The 21,007-nt window shown below is 36.8% G+C and overlaps 1 protein-coding gene across 1 annotated transcript in view; it reads right to left on the reverse strand.

The window, feature by feature from the left end:
* Window positions 1–19,960, reverse strand: part of SVEP1 (sushi, von Willebrand factor type A, EGF and pentraxin domain containing 1) — a 362,611-nt gene extending 342,651 nt beyond the window's left edge. The window contains exon 1 of the mRNA XM_051962558.1: window positions 18,599–19,960. Coding sequence (XP_051818518.1) covers window positions 18,599–19,210 — 612 coding nt within the window. The 5' untranslated portion in view covers window positions 19,211–19,960. The remainder of the gene's footprint in view (window positions 1–18,598) is intronic.
* Between the last annotated feature and the right edge of the window lie 1,047 nt (window positions 19,961–21,007).

Below are 21,007 nucleotides of genomic sequence, written 5' to 3' on the forward strand. Positions count from 1 at the left end.
GTGACCTTGCACAGCCGACTCTCATTTAATCCAATTCACTTGAGTGTCAGGGCATCACCTTTCTGATGTCATGGTCCTCTTTGAGAACAAAGGACAAACAACAACAAACAAGAGTGTGCTAACTTGTTTAATAAGTGGCTTTCAAAATTGTTTGAGTCTAACTAAGCAGAAGTAAGGTAAGATTTTAAGCAGCATATCTTTAAGTAAGAATCTATGCACGTCTACCTGATCAAAAGGTAAGACTTAAGTATCATGCCATACTTTTTAACTCAATCACCCTCTCAGTGGATAAATTGCTTCCAAGAGTAAATGAGGTACATTTAGAGTTGGTGAATCAGTTAGGACACCATTCCCTTAATTACTTTTGAGTGCCAAATTGAGGAGTTTGTAATTGGTACCAGAGATAATGATAAAAAAAAAAAAAAAAAAAAACAGTGAAGTATCTTGTTCAATTGTTTTTTCAGTCAAGTCCAACTCTATGTGACTTCTTTTGAAGTTTTCTTGGTAGAGAAATTGGAGTGGTTTGCCATTTCCTTCTCTAATCTACTTTACAGATGAGAAAACTGAGGCAAACAGGATTACATGACTGGCTGGCCTAGGGATATATGACTAGGAAGTATCTGAGCCTGAATTTGAACTCAGTAAACTGAGTTTTCCAAATTCCAAGGACTAGTACTCTATCCACCATACTATGGAGGAGCCCCTCACTCCAATGTGTCTGTTTGTCTAGATTTACATATATCACATATACATACATCTAGGTGAATAAATGATGCAATTTAAGATGGGACTTCCGGTTAAGATGGCGGAGAGGAGGCTCACAGCTGCATAAGCTCCACGCTTTCTCTCACTATCCATTTCATTACAAGCCTCTGAATCAATGCTTGACTGAAAAAAAACCCACAAATAGTTACCAAGAGAAGCCATCCTTGAGATCCGCCAAGAAAGGTCTGTCTTTGCTGGAGGGCTGGGGCGGTTTTAGATCGGGCGCAGGCGGCGGGCAGCGGCAGTGAGGGCACAGGAGCAGACTGGAGAGGGAGTGGGGAGTGATCGTAGCCGTCTCTGCGGGGAGAGCTTCGCTACAGGTTTGGATACTTTCCTCCGGCAGCAAGTCAACAGCCCAGCAGAGAGGCTAAAAACACCGGGGATGAAGAATACAACCCCAAACAGCTGGAGTCTCTCAGGACCTGGCCGCCCCCCCCCCTTCCTCCCCCTCAGTGACTCAGCACGCTTTGGGATCTCAGAGCGCAGGCGCAGCACAGTCCTGCTAGTGCCTCACTGCTGCCCCCTGCAGTCTGTAGAGGAAGCTCGATAACACACCCAGCCCCCCCCCCCCCCCCCAAAAGAAAGACTCCAGTTTTTTCTGTTTTTCTTTGGTAGTTTGTCTCTGATTAATAGACAGAATGAGCAAGAAGCTGAAGAGAACTTTAACCCTTGACAGCTTCTACACAGATAGAGAGCAGACTCTAAATCCTGAGGAGACTAAAAACAGACAGCCCCCAGGTGAATCCCCAAAGGAGGAGATTGTCTGCTCCTCAGCACAGATGAACCTCATAGAAGTGATTAAAAAGGCTCTCACAAGGGAGCTAGAAGAAAAATGGGAAAAGAGCCTGGAGAAGTCAGTTAAAGAGAGAGTGGATAAAGAAGTAAAATCCTTGAAAAATAGGATTAGTGAACTGGAAACAGAAAACAGCTCTCTAAAAAACAAAATTGGCGAAATGGAAAAAAATTCCACAGAACAAAAGAACTCAATTGGACAATTAGAGAAAGATTTTAAAAAAGTGAGTGAAGAGAATACTTCACTGAAAATCAGAATTGAACAAGTGGAATTGAATGACTCGAGGAGACAAGAAGAATCAGTCAAGCAAATCCAAAAAAATCAAACAATGGAGAAAAATGTGAAATACCTTCTGGGGAAGACAACAGACCTGGAAAACAGATCCAGGAGAGACAATCTGAGAATCATTGGACTCCCAGAAAAACATGATGAAAAAAAGAGCCTGGACACTGTCTTCCAGGAAATTATCAAAGAGAACTGCCCAGAAGTCATAGGAACAGAGGAAAAAATAAACATTGAAAGGATTCATCGATCACCCACTGAAAGGGATCCTAAAATCAAAACACCAAGGAATATAGTGGCCAAATGCCAGAACCCTCAGATGAAGAAAAAATATTGCAAGCGGCTAGAAAAACCCAATTCAAGTATCAAGGAGCCACAATAAGGATCACCCAGGATCTGGCAGCATCCACATTAAAAGATCGAAGGGCCTGGAATATGATATTCCGAAAGGCTAAGGAACTTGGTATGCAACCAAAAATAACTTACCCAGCGAGAATGAGCATCTTTTTCCAGGGAAGAAGATGGACATTCAACGAAGTAAGCGAATTTCATCTATTTCTGATGAAAAAACCAGAACTTAACAAAAAGTTTGATCTACAAATATAGAACTCAAGAGAAATCTAAAAAGGTAAAGATTAATCTTGGGAACTATATTTTGACTATATAGATGTATAAAGAATACATGTATACCTTGTTCTAGAAATTGATGTGGAAAGGACATTGTACCAGAAAAAGGGTAAAGTGGGGGTAGTACATCTCATGAAGAGGCATAGGAAACCTATTATATCTGAGAGAAAGAATGGAGGGGGATGAATATAGTGGGTATCTTACTGCCTTCAGAATTGGCTTTAAGTGAAAAATCTTAAGACATATTCAATCTATGGTGAAACTTCTCCCATCTCATTGAAAAGTGAGAAGGGAAAAGTGGAAAGGGAAGGAATAAGCTAAGCGGAAGGGAATACGGGAACTGGGAGGGAAAGGGTAAGATAGGGGGAGGAACTCTAAGGCGGGGGGAGGGACACTAAAAAGGGAGGGCTGTGAGAAGCAAGGGGTGCTCACAAGCTTAATACTGGAAGGGGGGGAAAGGGGAAAGAAGGGAGAAAAGCATAAACCGGGGTTAACAAGATGGCAAGTAATACAGAATTGGTCATTCTAACCATAAACGTGAACGGGGTAAACTCCCCCATAAAGAGGAAGCGGTTAGCAGAATGGATTAAAAGCCAGAATCCTACAATATGTTGTTTACAGGAAACACACCTGAAGCGGGGAGATACATGCAGGTTAAAGGTAAAAGGTTGGAGCAAAATCTACTATGCTTCAGGTGAAGTCAAAAAAGCAGGGGTAGCCATCCTGATCTCAGATCAAGCTAAAGCAAAAATTGACCTAATTAAAAGAGATAAGGAAGGACACTATATCTTGCTAAAGGGTAGCATGGATAATGAAGCACTATCTATATTAAACATATATGCACCAAGTGGGGTAGCATCTAAATTCTTAAAAGAGAAACTAAGAGAGCTGCAAGAAGAAATAGACAGTAAAACTATAATAGTGGGAGATCTTAACCTTGCACTCTCAGAATTAGATAAATCAAACCACAAAATAAATAAGAAAGAAGTCAAAGAGGTAAATAGAATACTAGAAAAGTTAGATATGATAGATCTCTGGAGAAAATGTAAAGGAGACAGAAAGGAATACACTTTCTTTTCAGCAGTTCATGGAACCTATACAAAAATTGACCATATATTAGGACATAAAAACCTCAAACTCAAATGTAGTAAGGCAGAAATAGTAAATGCATCCTTTTCAGACCACGATGCAATGAAAATTACATTCAACAAAAAAGCAGGGGGAAGTAGACCAAAAAATAATTGGAAACTAAATAATCTCATACTAAAGAATGATTGGGTGAAACAGCAAATCATAGACATAATTAATAACTTCACCAAGAAAACGATAATAATGAGACATCATACCAAAATGTATGGGATGCAGCCAAAGCGGTAATAAGGGGAAATTTCATATCTCTAGAGGCCTATTTGTATAAAATAGAGAAAGAGAAGGTCAATGAATTGGGTTTGCAATTAAAAATGCTAGAAAAGGAACAAATTAAAAACCCCCAGTCAAACACTAAACTTGAAATTCTAAAAGTAAAAGGTGAGATCAATAAAATTGAAAGTAAAAAAACTATTGAATTGATTAATAAAACTAAGAGTTGGTTCTATGAAAAAACCAACAAAATAGACAAACCCTTAGTAAATCTGATTAAAAAAAGGAAAGAGGAAAATCAAATTGTTAGTCTTAAAAATGAAAAGGGAGAACTCACCACTAACGAAGAGGAAATTAGAGCAATAATTAGGAGTTACTTTGCCCAACTTTATGCCAATAAATTCGACAACTTAAATGAAATAGAAAAATACCTCCAAAAATACAGCTTGCCCAAACTAACAGAGGAAGAAGTAAATATCCTAAACAGTCCCATCTCAGAAAAAGAAATAGAACAAACTATCAATCAACTCCCTAAGAAAAAATCCCCAGGACCAGATGGATTTACATGTGAATTCTACCAAACATTTAAAGAACAATTAACTCCAATGTTATATAAACTATTTGAAAAAATAGGGATTGAAGGAGTCCTACCAAACTCCTTTTATGACACAGATATGGTACTGATACCTAAACCAGGTAGGCTGAAAACAGAGAAAGAAAATTATAGACCAATCTCCCTAATGAATATTGATGCTAAAATCTTAAATAAAATATTAGCAAAAAGATTACAGAAAATTGTCACCAGGATAATACACTATGACCAAGTAGGATTTATACCAGGAATGCAGGGCTGGTTCAATATTAGGAAAACTATTAGCATAATTGACTATATCAATAACCAAACAAACAAAAACCACATGATCATCTCAATAGATGCAGAAAAAGCATTTGATAAAATCCAACATCCATTCCTAATAAAAACACTTGAGAGCATAGGAATAAATGGACTTTTCCTTAAAATAGTCAGGAGCATATATTTAAAACCATCAGTAAGCATCATATGCAATGGGGAAAAACTGGAACCTTTCCCAGTAAGATCTGGAGTGAAGCAAGGTTGCCCACTATCACCATTATTATTTAATATCGTATTAGAAACACTAGCCTCGGCAATAAGAGTCGAGAAAGATATAAAAGGAATTAGAGTAGGCAATGAGGAAACCAAACTATCACTCTTTGCAGATGATATGATGGTATACCTAGAGAACCCCAGAGATTCTACCAAAAAGCTATTGGAAATAATTCATAATTTTAGCAAAGTAGCTGGCTACAAAATAAATCCCCATAAATCCTCAGCATTTTTATACATCACCAACAAAACCCAACAGCAAGAGATACAAAGAGAAATTCCATTCAGAATAACTGTTGATACCATAAAATATTTGGGAATCTATCTACCAAAGGAAAGTCAGGAATTATATGAGCAAAATTATAAAAAAGTCTCCACACAAATAAAGTCAGACTTAAATAATTGGAAAAATATTAAGTGCTCTTGGATCGGCCGAGCGAACATAATAAAGATGACAATACTCCCTAAACTAATCTATTTATTTAGTGCTATACCAATCAGACTTCCAAGAAAATATTTTATTGATCTAGAAAAAATAACAACAAAATTCATATGGAACAATAAAAAGTCGAGAATCTCAAGGGAATTAATGAAAAAAAAATCAAATGAAGGTGGCCTAGCTGTACCTGATCTAAAATTATATTATAAAGCAGCAGTCACCAAAACCATTTGGTATTGGCTAAGAAATAGATTAGTGGATCAGTGGAAAAGGCTAGGCTCACAAGACAGAATAGTCAATTATAGCAATCTAGTGTTTGACAAACCCAAAGCCCCTAACTTCTGGGAAAAGAATTCATTATTTGATAAAAACTGCTGGGATAATTGGAAATTAGTATGGCAGAAATTAGGCATGGACCCACACTTAACACCATATACCAAGATAAGATCAAAATGGGTCTATGACCTAGGCATAAAGAACGAGACTATAAATAAATTAGAGGAACATAGAATAGTTTATCTCTCAGACTTGTGGAGGAGAAAGAAATTTGTGACCAAAGATGAACTAGAGACCATTACTGATCACAGAATAGAAAATTTCGATTACATCAAATTAAAAAGCTTTTGTACAAATAAAACTAATGCAAACAAGATTAGAAGGGAAGCAACAAACTGGGAAAACATTTTCACAGTTAAAGGTTCTGATAAAGGCCTCATTTCCAAAATATATAGAGAACTGACTCAAATTTATAAGAAATCAAGCCATTCTCCAATTGATAAATGGTCAAAGGATATGAACAGACAATTTTCAGAGGATGAGATTGAAACTATTACCACTCATATGAAAGAGTGTTCCAAATCATTATTGATCAGAGAAATGCAAATTAAGACAACTCTGAGATACCACTACACACCTGTCAGATTGGCTAAGATGACAGGAAAAAATAATGATGAATGTTGGAGGGGATGCGGGAAAACTGGGACACTAATGCATTGTTGGTGGAGTTGTGAACGAATCCAACCATTCTGGAGAGCAATCTGGAATTATGCCCAAAAAATTATCAAATTGTGCATACCCTTTGATCCAGCAGTGTTTCTATTGGGCTTATATCCCAAAGAAATACTAAAGAAGGGAAAGGGACCTGTATGTGCCAAAATGTTTGTAGCAGCCCTGTTTGTAGTGGCTAGAAACTGGAAAATGAATGGATGCCCATCAATTGGAGAATGGCTGGGTAAATTGTGGTATATGAATGTTATGGAATATTATTGTTCTGTAAGAAATGACCAGCAGGATGAATACAGAGAGGACTGGCGAGACTTACATGAACTGATGCTAAGTGAAATGAGCAGAACCAGGAGATCATTATACACTTCGACAACGATATTGTATGAGGACATATTTTGATGGAAGTGGATTTCTTTGACAAAGAGACCTGAGTTTCAATTGATAAATGACGGACAAAAGCAGCTACACCCAAAGAAAGAACACTGGGAAACGAATGTAAACTATCTGCATTTTTGTTTTTCTTCCCGGATTATTTATACCTTCTGAATCCAATTCTCCCTACGCAACAAGAGAACTGTTCGGTTCTGCAAACATATATTGTATCTAGGATATACTGCAACATATCTAACATATAAAGGACTGCTTGCCATCTAGGGGAGGGGGTGGAGGGAGGGAGGGGGAAAAAATCGGAACAGAAACGAGTGTCAATATAATGTAATTATTAAATAAAAAATTAAAAAAAAAATAAATGATGCAATTTAAGTTTAATCTGCATTATTAACTTTCATTATAATATCAGGCCCTGTCTTCATTTACAATGTTTATGAAATCCCAAGGTGTAAATGCTCACAATGAAAATTTAACACTTGGTTCTTACAAGAGCTATGCAAACAGGTTCCATCACATCCCTACTTTGAATTATTCAGTTTTATGATTTCATAATAAATGGGTTATCTTACTTTTTAGGCTTTTGTCACATTCACTAATTGTACAACCTCAAAATTTATGTATGTTTGTGATACTATCAGAAGATTATTTGGATATATTAAATTGATATCCTAGTTTTGGAAGATTTCTATTTAGAACTTCACAATAAAAGGGTGTTAGAATTTTGAGGGTATTAGGATACCAATTAAAATATTTCAAAGATAATTAAGGGAATGGTATCCTAGCTCATTCACCAAACTCTAAATGTACCTTATTTACTCCTTAGGAGCAATTTATACACTGAAGGGGTGATCGAGTAAAAATTGTTTGTTTGGGGGGGTTTGTTTCTTTTGTTTCGTTTTGTTCAGGTTAGACTGAAAGAGCACTATAATGTTATAAATAAAGCAAAGATACAGATACCTGAGTGCCTGCAGGTTGAGATGGGGATGGGAGCCATAGAAGTGGGGAATAAAAAAAGATGGGTTACCTTATACTTTTAAATTGGAGCTCACTCACTCAGATCCTTTGATGTGTGTGTGAGAGAGACAGAGAGAGAAACACACATGTACACAAACACACAGAAACAGAGAGACAAAGAGAAAGACAGAGAGACAGAGAGAGAGAGACAGAGAGACAGAGAAAAACAAAAGAAACAACCCCACCAAACAAACCATTCACTAGAACACAAAGAATCATTCCCCAGAATGGTCTGTGAGCCAGGTTATAAAACACCTGGTATCTCTTCTATAAAACAAGTGTCTGAGATCTGTGGATAAGGCTATATCTTTGAATACATATACCTTTTAGCTTCAATTATTTGAGATATCTGGATTAAGTGATCTGGAGATAAAGCAAAGAAAAAAGAACATAAGGAATATGGTACTTGAAAAAAGAAAACTCTCAACACTACCTAAGCATTGTTCAATCTAGAGCTATTCTTTCCCCAAAAAGTATACTTGAGCTATTTTACATGCAGCTGACAAAAAGAAGTGGTTTCTTTTTCATAATTTATTTTAACTATTCTTTCTCCCCACAACAGCATCTTCTTTTTTCAATTATTTCTATAAATCATCTATGACCCATTTTTGAAATATAAGGAACATTTTTTAAATTTACAGGAAAACGTTCAGAAAGGGCAGTATGGGTATTACTATGTTTAATTTCATATAAACTTAAAAAAATAAACTATGCTGGGACACTAATGCATTGTTGGTAGAGTTGTGAACAAATCCAACCATTCTGGAGAGCAATCTGGAATTATGCCCCCAAAGTTATCAAATTGCATACCCTTTGATCCAGCAGTGCTACTACTGGGCTTATATCCCAAAGAAATACTAAAGAAGGGAAAGGGACCTGTATGTGCCAAAATGTTTGTGGCAGCCCTCTTTGTAGTGGCTAGAAACTGGAAAATGAATGGATGCCCATCAATTGGAGAATGGTTGAGTAAATTGTGGTATATGAATGTTATGGAATATTATTGTTCTGTAAGAAATGACCAGCAGGATGAATACAGAGAGACTTGGAGAGACTTACTTGAACTGCTGCTAAGTGAAATGAGCAGAACCAGGAGATCATTATACACTTCAACAACGATACTGTATGAGGATGTATTCTGATGGAAGTGGATATCTTCAACAAAGAGAAGATCTATCCCAGTTCCAATTGATCAATGATGGACAGAAGGGAAATGAGTTTAAACTGTTTGCATTTTTGTTTTTCTTCCCAGGTTATTTTTACCTTCTGAATCCAATTCTCTTGTGCAACAAGAGAACTGTTTAGTTCTACATACATATCTAGTATGTAATGTAACATATTTAACATGTATAAGACTGCTTGCCATCTAGGGGAGGGGTGGAGGGAGGAAAGGGAAAAGTTGGAACAGAAGTGAGTGCAAGGGATAATGTTATAAAAAATTACCCAGGCATATGTTCTGTCAATAAGAAGTTATAAAAAAATAAAAAAATAAACTGTGGCAAATTTATCTATGGCTTTTTACATAATCCTTTGTTCCTATTCTTCTTGATATATGAAAATGTTCACATTTGTTAAAATTTGTTAAATACAGAATTTTTTTTAAAAAAGAAATATAATGAACAAGCTGGGAATTTGTTTTTTTTCCTTATTATCCCTAACACAAAATTGTTTATGTGTGATCCTCATGATCCTTATAATAAAAGTTTTCTTTACTTCCGCTAAGAAAGCCCTGATTCAATGCCATATTTATTAAATCAATACAACTAAATTCCACTTATTAAGTAAATGAAATTTAACATCAAAGAAACAAAAAGATGAATGATTTGCATCACGTATGGGTAATCCCAACAAGTAAGGAAGGAGTGCCAAGTAATTAAGAGAATGACCAAATGATGTCTTAAAGTCAGGTGAGAAAAGGAACAATGATTTGGCAAATCCATTGCTTTTATAGAAAAGGTAACTAATTCATAACATTTCTTTAGGTGGTGTTGTTACCATTTTGTACTTAGGATAAAAAGAGGGATAAAAGCTCCATGGTTCTCTATATCCCATTCTCTGTTTCCACTGTTTTGCCAGTCAGATACCAGCAGTCTAAAAGCAGAAGGGAAAGGAAGAAAGGTTATTTTGTATTTTTGTCTGCTTCATAGATTGTCATAGACCAAAAACAGGAAAAGAAAAAGAAAAATACATTAGCAATCAACCTTCTGCTTGACAAGACTCCATGACTGGAGCTTGGCTGGCCCTTGAACAGAAGGAACAGAAGGCATTCTGAATTTATCAAACAACATGTTTTCTTAAATAGCTACTACGGTGTTAAGTGCTGTAGATAAAAATATGAAAAGTGAGACTATTCCTGCTCTCAAGGAACTTACAGTCAACATTAGCCCATATTTGAAAACCTTATATTATGTTAAAAATTGCTCATGTTTTCACTCTTCTGCCACAGGGACTTTAATAAGCCAAGGGTTTCCTCTATGCCACACCACAATGAAGGATCAAGGAATGAATGGATGAACTAAAGGAAAGGGATTATATCTAAAGAATCAAAACGAACCTAGATCCTCAAAAAATATCATCAGAGAACATGATCTTTTGGAATGTGATTATTTTTTGATTCCAAGGTAACTTTTTTTGAAGATGGACATTTAAATTTACAATGGTATTCAAGGAAAAATATCTAAATCAGCTATCTACAGTAAGACTTGTCTCTAAAAGGTTTCATCCAAATATTACATGTAGATGATAGTATTAAAGTCTTTGCAATTCAATCCTTCATTTTGATCTTTATGCAGTATTTATTGGAAGAACAAGAGTTTAGCCCATTGGTAACACTCAACCTTGTTTAGCCCATCTGTTGAGAAAACTTGAAGGGTATGGATGCTCTAGATGCTGCAGCTTCTTGGAGTTACAGGTGAGAGTTTAGTGTCAGTAGACATCAATTGTTAAAGGACAGGCCAATTCTCCAAGAGCCTCCACAGCTGTGGATCATAACATCTGAAGGAATTGCAAAGGAGCCTTTCCTGACACAAATGTTGTGGACTGGGAATGAGATAAATTGGAGGCAGAGGGAAGAGTAGAGAGGTTAGACAGTGCAATGGCCTCTCAGTCAGAGAGGTCAGAGAACAGCATCTGCCTCTCAGTCTCCTTGTATCATTCTCTCACAAGAGGAGATCCATTCTGGGTTAGATCTCCAGCAGCTGCTGTCAAGTGGCTCCTGTGTATTCTAACAGCTCTCCCATGTATTCCAACAACCAAAGGTGTATTAGCAAAAGTTTCCAGCTGAAAAGTTTCCAGCAAATCCTCATATCAGAGGTATTAGTCATCCTTGAACATTCCATACACAAAACAGCAACATCAAATTGAAACACTAAAGAGAAGGGTAATAGCTTTTAAAAAATCAATCAAACTTCACAATAAGCAGACTAGGGATCTTCCCCCCCCCCCCAACTAACACTTTAGCAACTGAATCAGCTCAAATACGCAAAAGAAATCATATAAGATATGACAAGAGATGTCTTCAAATAGCTGATGATACATTTAAAGAATGGAACAGGGGATCCTATACTGGCCTTCAAATTAGGAAGACTTGGGTTCAAATATTACCTCTAAAATTTAGTTGTTGTATGTCAATGAACAAGTCACTTAATCTTTCAGTGTATTTGGAACCTCTTTAAAATTATGAGTTACAGATGAGTTGCCAGTTTGCTTTGACTTCTCTGGGAATTACCTACATCAAAAATCACAAGTTCAACCTCTCTGTCCTCCTTTTAAAAAGTATCAACCTCAGAGAATTACTAAGGTTCAAATAAATGTCATGTATGTAAAGGGCATTACAATTTCAAAAGGGCTTTACAAATATTAACTATCATTTTCATTTGTATTCGTATTTTACATTAAATAGGAAAATATTAGAAATTTTAATTTAAAGAGAAGGATGCATTATGGGTTTTTCTTGAAAAGTCGAATAAAGGAGTTGTTTTCTCAAATGACCAAAAGCAAGAAGAAATAACATTTCATGTCATGTGTTAAATTTCTTTGAAGTGATGTTCATGATACAAAAAAGTATTAATTCCATGCTTATTCCATGTCCTCACTACACAGCTGGCTCTCTTTCTCTTTAGTTCCATTTGTAATTAATGACATATTTTATGATACTTCTAAGCAAGTCAAAGTTTTTAATATGTAATATAACCTCTTTGCACAGTCCACCTGTCATTCCTTACTCTCATTATTGTTGTTCATTCTTCATTTTCAAGGAGGACCCATGATATATCAGGGTGATATCTTGACTTATGCATAAATTAGATTTATATAAGGCAGAGTTTTATACACACACACATATCCATGCTTATCAAAGAGCTCACATATTTACTGAGATGGTTTTTAGGATATTTTTATCTCCTTGTGGCAATTATCTTAAATCTATCTTAATTAGTTAATTAAATCTATTCTAACAAATGGTGATAGTATCAGTGTCATTAATTTATTCATTTCCCATTTTTATAAGTTGACAATTTTGACAAATAGGTCAGCTTAAAGCTGATGTTATTGTATTCAAGGTCTTCTCATTTGTATTCCTTCTCCTGTTTTAGTGTTGATTTTGACCTTTATTCCAAGAAGTCAGTGATCTAATTACATACATCTGGCAACTGAGTCTGAAGTAATTTCCATATTAGCAATATCATCATTATTAATTTCCATATCATTTATTGTCTGTTGAACTATAGAATTGTTCTCTATTGTGTGTACAGTGTTCAACAATTGCCATATGCAGTACTTTCAAATCTCTTGTTGGAGAAAATATTGATGATAAATGTGAAGCTATGTTTTTGATTTCCTTTGTTCCTTTTTTTTTCTACCCCATGTTTTCAATCAGCATATATTTTTTGAACAGTCAGTACAGATGGACACTGACCTGAGTCTAGAATTGAATGGGAATGGATGGGTTTTATTCAGGGATACCAAGCAAAGTCTTTCCATAAATCAGTGTTCCCTGCCACAACATGTCTCTAATATTTTCTTGATTCTCAGTTCATCATATTCTGTTTTTTGCTCATAACACAATAAAAACTGCTCTTCCTTAGTTCCCTAATAGTCTCTTAATTGCTAAATCTAATATTTTCTTCTAACTGCTCATCCTCCTTGATACTTCTGCAGCTTTTGACACTGCTGACAAAGATAAGGACATCCTTCCTTGGTCTGGAGCTATTTTCTACTTGTCACCTGTTGGACTGATCCTTCTTGGTCTCTTTGTATAATCATTACATGCTTTCTTTTTCATTGTCATTTATTTTGTTTGTTTCTTGTGAGGCAATCAAGGTTGAATTGCCTAAGATTACACAGCTAGTGAAATATCAGGTGTCTAAGCCCAGAGTTGAGTTCAAGTTCTTCTGTCTTCTGTCTTCTGTCTGTCTACTCTATCCAGTGTACCACCTACTTGCCCCTCATCTATCTCATTAGTATAGATATTTCCGGGGCTCTGTCCTGTACCATCCTCTCTTCTCTTTGCATTCTCTTTGCTTTGTTGATCTTTTAAGAGTCTTTGCATTCTTGGTGAAGCAGAGTAATATGGCAGATAGTGAGCTAGCCTTAACAATGATCCAGATACTCTCTAAAATTATAATTGGAATAGAGGGGTTTTGATCTGCATTGGTAGAGGGAGTTTCCTCATCTGGCATTTTCCTCTAGTAGTGAAATAATTCATCCAGTGCCTGGGACAGTGTTTTGTACATAGGATATGTATGACAAACACCTTTTAAAACTATTGAAGTGAATGCCACAACAGCCAGAGAAAGAAGTGGACCAATCACATAGTACAAGCAGGAGGCAACTTTAAGAAAACTAAACTATTCCACTGTAACCCACAATATGCTAAGAGGTCAAGAAAAGCTAACATCTTATTGGATGGATCCAGCTTAATTACTACCTGATTAGAAAGGCCAAGAATGGCCAGCACTGAATGAGAAGGTGTGAAGGAATTTTAATATGTATCACTGAAAAGAAGAGCTAAAATGACATCTTGTCATCTCCAAGTGGAAAGTGAGAGTCATCCCTATAGGATTTGTGTCAAGTGGATGGAAGAATGAAGTTTTAAAGAAAAAGAAATAGATATAATATTAGGAGCAGATCAAGGTCACATAACTGGGTGATTGTGGAATACCACAATCTAGGGGATTAAAATAAATGACTTAATCAGCTATTTTCCAAAAAGTTCATAAACTGAGATAATCTGCTAAAAATTAACAAGTAAAAATGTAGTAAATTTAGTATCAGGAGGATGTGTTTTGTTTGAACACAAATTGTTTTCTTGTTTTTTTATTCTGGAGGTTTCCATTATCTGTTCTGAGGGAAATCCCACCAACAAAATAGTGAAATGCTTTTAAATGTGCAAATAATATATCATTTTATTTTTACAACAACTTTGAGGTCAAAATGCTTTTATTTTCTCCATGTTACAGATCAGGACACTGAGACATAGAAAGGATAAGTGGCTTTCTCAGGGTAATGTAGCTAGTAAGTATCTGAGGCTAACTTTGAACTTGGTCTAAATGTTGAGTCCCTATTTCGCTGCTAATTCAAAAGCCAAATATAAAATACTGTCTTAATCTATGTCAACCAAAACCTGTTTTAAAAATTAGGTTTTGCTTGTTATCTTTTATGATTCCAGGAATCATATATATATATATATATATATATATATATATATATATATATATATATATATACTCAATTTCACTCTATTTTCCTAAAGAGATGAGTGACATTTGTAGCACAGCATAGATTGTTCTAATAAATCAATCACAGAACTGCTTCTTAAACAATCAATTTACCTATGTTTTTATTCATTACTAAGCAATGTAGATTTTGATAAGCAAGGTGTAGTCACATTCTAAAAGAGAATCAGATGTTCCACAGAAGGATTTTTCATTTTGTTCTGTAGTAAGCATTCTTGTATTTCTTTTTTTTCTGAACTCAAAAATCTGACCTCTGATTTTTCTAGTGATCATATGTGAAAACTTTAAATTATTTAGTAGTTCCTGTATTCTGCAGGAAGGAGGGGCATGATGAGGCAAGAAAGAAAAAAAAAAAAAAGGTGGTTTATTAGGCATTTTTTGCATAGATTTATCAGTACCTTTGCCAAAAGTGAATGGAGACATGAGACCAAAAAGCCAGAATTAGAACAAGGGCTACAAATTTCTTAGCCTTGCGGCTGTTCTCTTTTTACCTTGGGCTAAATATTGAGTACAGAAATTTGTTTTTCTAGATATTTTTAACATCTTGGAATATGTTGTACAGACACTCTAGTTTCAGGGATATAGATTAACCCTGAGGTAGGCCCATGATACTGCCACCATGACAAAAACTTAGATGTAAATTCCATCATAGTTGCTAAAAGTTACTTGTGCCTTTTAGCTAAGCTTTACCTCATTGGGGAAAGATGGCCATACATTACACTGCTCTTCTTTTTATACCTTTCCTGTTCCTTTTTGATCTTTTCATTAATGTAGGGAAATCCCAGTGTGGAAACTTCTCTCACTGATAGAAATCATCAATTTCTCTTCAACTTCTGTTCTTAGAGAGTTGTTTATGATATTAAGAAATTAAATAATTTGGTCACATAGTTAATGTGTCTAACAGGTGGCTTTCAACTCAAATCTTTCTCTCAATAAAACTGCCCTTCTTTCTGCTATTACATGCTGCCTCTCTTCGGACACTTTATTTTACCTTGGAAATAGGTTATTCAGCTTTGCTTTGCTTTTGCATAACTCTCTCAGACTTAGAGTATCCTTTCTTGTTCAGGAATTAGCACACTTACACCTATAAGCAGTTGGAGTTCTCAATAGAGATCCCCATTAGCTCATCAGCAAAAGTGGAACCCTAGGGGACTTTTAGATGAGACAGCACATTCTCCACCAATGGATCATATTTCTGGAAACCTGGAGCAGTTTAGGAATTTTTCAAAGGAATTTTCATGCTATGTTTGTTTAACAACCATTCAGCAAAACGGAAGTGGAAATGAGGGGTGTGGATCTTTATTTTGACATGCAGTGTTTGGGAGATAGAGTTGTTCTGGTTTCACAATGGGATCAATTCAAAAGGAGAAGTTTAAGAAAAGGAAATGCAGAAAGTTGCTGCTCCATGAGAAATTAAAAACAAAGAGATGCTTTAATACAATGCTTCTCTCCAAAGAAATAGAGTTATTAGTCTAAAAGGCTTTCTAATAAACTCAAAACCAATAGTGAATAATGGTGTATATAATGGTGTACATAACATTCCCTTTAGTGAAATTCTTAATTTCTTCATCTGTAAAATGAAAGACTTATAACATTATATAGCTAATATTTCTATAGTGTCTACTGTGTGCTAGGCACTGAGCTAAGTGATTTACAAATATTAAATCCTTTCATCCTTAAGACAATCCTGGGAGGATGGTGTTATCATTATCCCATTTTTACAGTTGAGGAAACTGAGACAAACAAAAGTTAAGTGAATTGCCCAGGCATAGAATCTAAGACTGGATTGAATTTAGGTTTTTGTGACACCGGATTCTGAACTTTATCCACTTCACCACCTAGTTGTCTTTGCAATAGAATACAGAATATAGATTATATAACGTCTAATACACATTCCATTTCTAGATTCTACATTCATCTAAGATTCTTTCCAATAAAATCTTATGACATTTCTCTATCCTCTACTCTCTACAAATCTTAGGATAGAGATCCAAAATGGGATTTCATTGATAGAGGGAACTTCCAAGTGAGGAAACCCCCATACTTTTTCTGCAATTTACAATCTTAGAATATGTTGCCTAGAGTACTGAATAACTCGCTCAGGATCATTTAGTATATTTGAGAGGTGAGATTTAAACAGAGGTCTTCCTGGCTCTGAAATCAACTCTCTATCCACTCTCCAGTCTAGCCCAACTGCCTTTATTAAGTGTTAATAAAATAACATTATTATACTTGCACAGTACATTATTCATTTCCTCAAGAGGGTAAAGAAAGCCAACTTACTTGGTGAAAGATGTTGCAAAATTTTACGTGAAGAGAAAAAAATTACTTTTTGGGGGGGAGACGACATGTATTCAGTTCTTTATTGTAAGTTTGCTAGGTTTTGGAAAAACCATTTTTCCTAGGGATATTCACTCAATTTTATAATCTTAATTTTATCATCTAAAATTTTTATTCAATTTCACATAAATCAAAAGATTGCAGAGGCCAGTCATTATCTTCCCGCCCCCATAAGTTGGACAGCTTTCAAATGGTCATTTTTTTCCTAATAAAGTTAAGGTTTCATAAAGAAAATCTACACTGCAAAACTGATCATTAAAAAAAAAAACTTTATGCTGAAACTTGTCTTTCTGTTTTCTAGAGAAAGTAAAAATGTCTGAAGAATAAACCTCCACTAATATCATTGCTAAATTTTGTCTTTACTATTTACCTCCTAAAAGCAATGCATGGGGGAGGGTGGAAGGATGAGAGGGAATTGAGTAGAAAGACTGCTAAATCTAGCCAACAGATATAGATGAGTCTCACTTTGCCACTTAGCTATGGATCTTAAAAAGATCACTTAATTTCTCTAGTGTCAATTTTATAAAACGAGGAGGTTGGAGTATATATATATATATATATATATATATATATATATATATATATATCACACTGAAGTTCCTTCCAGCTCCAAATCTCCTTCCTAAATTATATGCAAAATGCTCATATAGGTAATAAAGGTTGTAGCTGTAAGTGGAATAAAGTTAAATAACTAACAAAATCGACCTATTCTTTTATAGATCAATTCTAAAGAGTTCAATGAAAACTTGAAGATGTAAATTTATCCACTGCAAATATTAAACAATATAATAAGCTTCAAAGAACCGAGATGAACTGTTTCAAATTATTTTGCAATCCATCATGACAGCCAAACATGAAATATCTAAGAAAACTAGAAAATTCACTTGTTCATTCCTCACCCCTACTCCAAACCAGTACTAACCAGCAAGTGGATATGTTCCCTTTCCAGATGAGTAAGGAGTCCATTATATAGAGATAAATACCTCACAATTTTTGCCTTTTACTTCTTGATAAAATACCGGCTCCAGAGTTGAATCCTATTTCTTATATTTCTGACCTTCTTGATCTGGAGAAAGTCACTTAATGTCCTTGGCCCTCAGTTTCCTCAGCTGTAAAATGAGTTGAACTAGATGACCCTTAAGTTACAAGATCCTATGATCTTTTCAGCTGGGCTTATTAACCCAGGAAGGGACCTTGTTTTTAAAATATACTTGTTATTATCTAAACATAATTAATTTCATTTCTTATGTGTTTTAATTTATGCATTTAAACATATTATTCTGAAAGTCCACAGGTTTCATCAGACTACCAATGGTGTGTGTCCCTGCCATACCCAAAAACGACCTTTGTTTTACAGGTATATTACTAGCCAGGTCATTACCTAATGAAGCCATGGAAATAAATAAAGTCCCCCCTTTGGGTTGCTTACTATAACATCTCCATATCCCCCTTTCCATATAATAATTCCACTCCAGTACAACTTACTGCCTCACACAGTTGTTTCTGCACATATAACCACTCAACAGGTATGGTGACCATCGATCTATAACAGGCACCTAAGAATTGTGAAGGGGGTAGGTTAACAGGATGGGAGGTGTGTGGAGCATCCTCACTCCCATGCGGATGCGAGTGTGTGGTTTTACAGAGGGGTGGCTGGAAGCGCCTGGGGTGGGGAGGGAGTGGTGGAAGCCCTCGAGCTGGGGCTTTTGGAGAGAGTGCACTCTTACCGCCGCTTGCTGGAAAGCGCCCTTGGTGTAAGTGCCCCCGCCTCGGTAGGTGATTTTGGGAATCTCGCGGTTGAAGAGCGAGCACTTGTGCTGATGCGGCCGGCTGGAGGAGATGTAGTCTACGCGCGGCACCACGTTGTTCTTGGACGAGAAGGTCACGATGGCCACGCGGGTGGCGCTGGGGACCACGGGGAAGTCGGACAGCAGCTTCTTGACAAACTTGAGCTCGTTGAGGAAGTTGGCTTGGCCCACGCTCGAGGACTCGTCCACCAGGAATACCAGGTCCAGACTGTGGCTCCGCTCGCGGAGCTTCCTCACTTTGCGCTTGAAGGACTGACCCAGCTTCTCCACTTTGTTCTCTTGGGTGTCGGGGGGAAACGACTGCGGCGGCGGGGGCTGCAGTAGCGCCAGGGCCAGAGACCTTCGGGGCTCCAGCTCCTGCCGCTGCCGCTGCGAGGCCGCCTGCGAGGAGGAGGAGGAGGAAGAGGTGAAGGAAGAAGAGGATGGGAAGAAGCTAAGGCTTAAATTTCCCGACGTGGACATGTGCTGAAACGCCGTACAGTCAGAAACTAGAGAGAGACCCCAGCAATAAAGAGGCAGCAGACGCCACATTGTAGAGTGAAGGGAGACCTACTGCTGCTCTGAGCCCAGCAACAGCAGGAGGAGCTGGAGCAGCCAGCTGTACGAATCCGAGAACTCTGGTTGCTCTCTCTCTGGCACTGTCGGTCCCCCTTTCCCCTTGTCCAGTCAGATGGTGTCCGAGGCAGCGTCCCTTCCGCGTGCCTTAGGTATCACCCTTGTCTCCGATACCTTCAGTCCTTCACATTGGGAGGAGAATCTCCAGGCTCACCCCTCTTTCAGCTTAGGGGGTTCTGGCTCTGCTGAGAATGAAATGCTTTCTGCCTCTGTGTGTGTGTGTCTTTTCTTCCCTCTCCCCTCCTCCTCTTTCCTTCCCTGAAACCTATAAAATGTTTGAAGGAAAGGGGGCAGTCAAGATAAATATCTTTATGTCCTTCTTTCCCTTTCTCTTTCTCTTTCCTCCCCTCCTTCCCTGTTCATGCTGAAGTTTTTTGAGATTCCGTGTCACCAGAACCCCATGTCTGTCAGGCTGTCAACATTCCCAAAGAAAACACAGCGGCACTGAAGCCTTGATTGATCCCATATGTCTGGCATGGCGCTGCAGAAGCATTCACTGGAGATGAATCCAGATACCAGGAGTGCCAAGGTAATTGGAACCACTTTGTATAGGAAAATACACAAGCAGACGGACCACGGAGTTGCAAGCACCTTTTTAAAACAAGCATCACCTTTTCTGCAAAAAGCATTTTTGAAGTGTTGGAGGCTGTGGCAGTTTTAGTTTTTCTTTCTTTATTCTTCACTCCTCCCTGCCCTCCCTCCCCCATCCAGAACCTCTCATTCTCATGAGAAACAGCTCTTTCAACATAATCTAGTTTGTGTTACTGATATCTGTTTAATTAATCAGAAATCAAGGATATTCCGGTGAACTTAAAAAGTATAGCTAAAGGAAGAACTACAGAGCTGCAGCTAATTGGGGAGGCTTTCATTGAACCCTACTAAGTAACTCTAGACACATTTTCTTATTTGAACTTTTTTCACATAGGACTATTTCAGCAGATCTTCGTTTTTTTTCTTTATTATATTGCCATGCTAAAATGTCTTTTATTTATGTAGCATTTCATATATTTTAAGAACATTTTATATTTTTCTAAACTGTTCAATATTCATTATCTCATTTGGTTTGATTTGATTTTACAATCTTCACAACTTTTTTGAAAGGAGATTGGAGACTTATTATCTCCATTTATATCTAGGGTTGGGAACTCAGACATCTTAGATATTTGTTCCAAAACAGATGTCATCATATGTTCTCACTCCCAAATCTATCCCCTTTCTGTCAGAAGCATCATATATTTCCAGTTATCCCTTTCTTTATTCCTTTTTAGATTTTTTTTCATAGATTACAAGTTTAAAGACTAGAAGGCCAATAATTGCAATCAAACCCTTCATTTTTATAGATGAATAAGCTGATTGCCAGAGATTCAACATTTTACCCAAAGTCACATGCAGGAAATGAGACTGCTAGGACTTGAAGGTAGTTCCTCTGACAGCAAAACCAATTGGTGTTTCCAACATACCATGCCCCTTAACTCTTCATTCTCCCTCACCTTTGACCTCTAGATAGTTACCATTTCTTGTTGATTCTCTCTGTAATATCTCTCACGTTTTGTTGTTCAGTCATGTCCAATTCTTTGTGATCCCATCTGGGATTTTCCTGGCAAAAATATTGGAATGGTTTGCCATTTCCTTCTCCAGATAAGGAAACTGAGGCAAATAGGATTAAAAGATTTGCCCAGAGTCACAGAACTAATAAGTGTCTGAGACTAGATT

The sequence above is a fragment of the Antechinus flavipes genome, chromosome 1 (assembly GCF_016432865.1).
Source record: "Antechinus flavipes isolate AdamAnt ecotype Samford, QLD, Australia chromosome 1, AdamAnt_v2, whole genome shotgun sequence".
NCBI classification, from domain to species: Eukaryota; Metazoa; Chordata; class Mammalia; order Dasyuromorphia; family Dasyuridae; genus Antechinus; species Antechinus flavipes.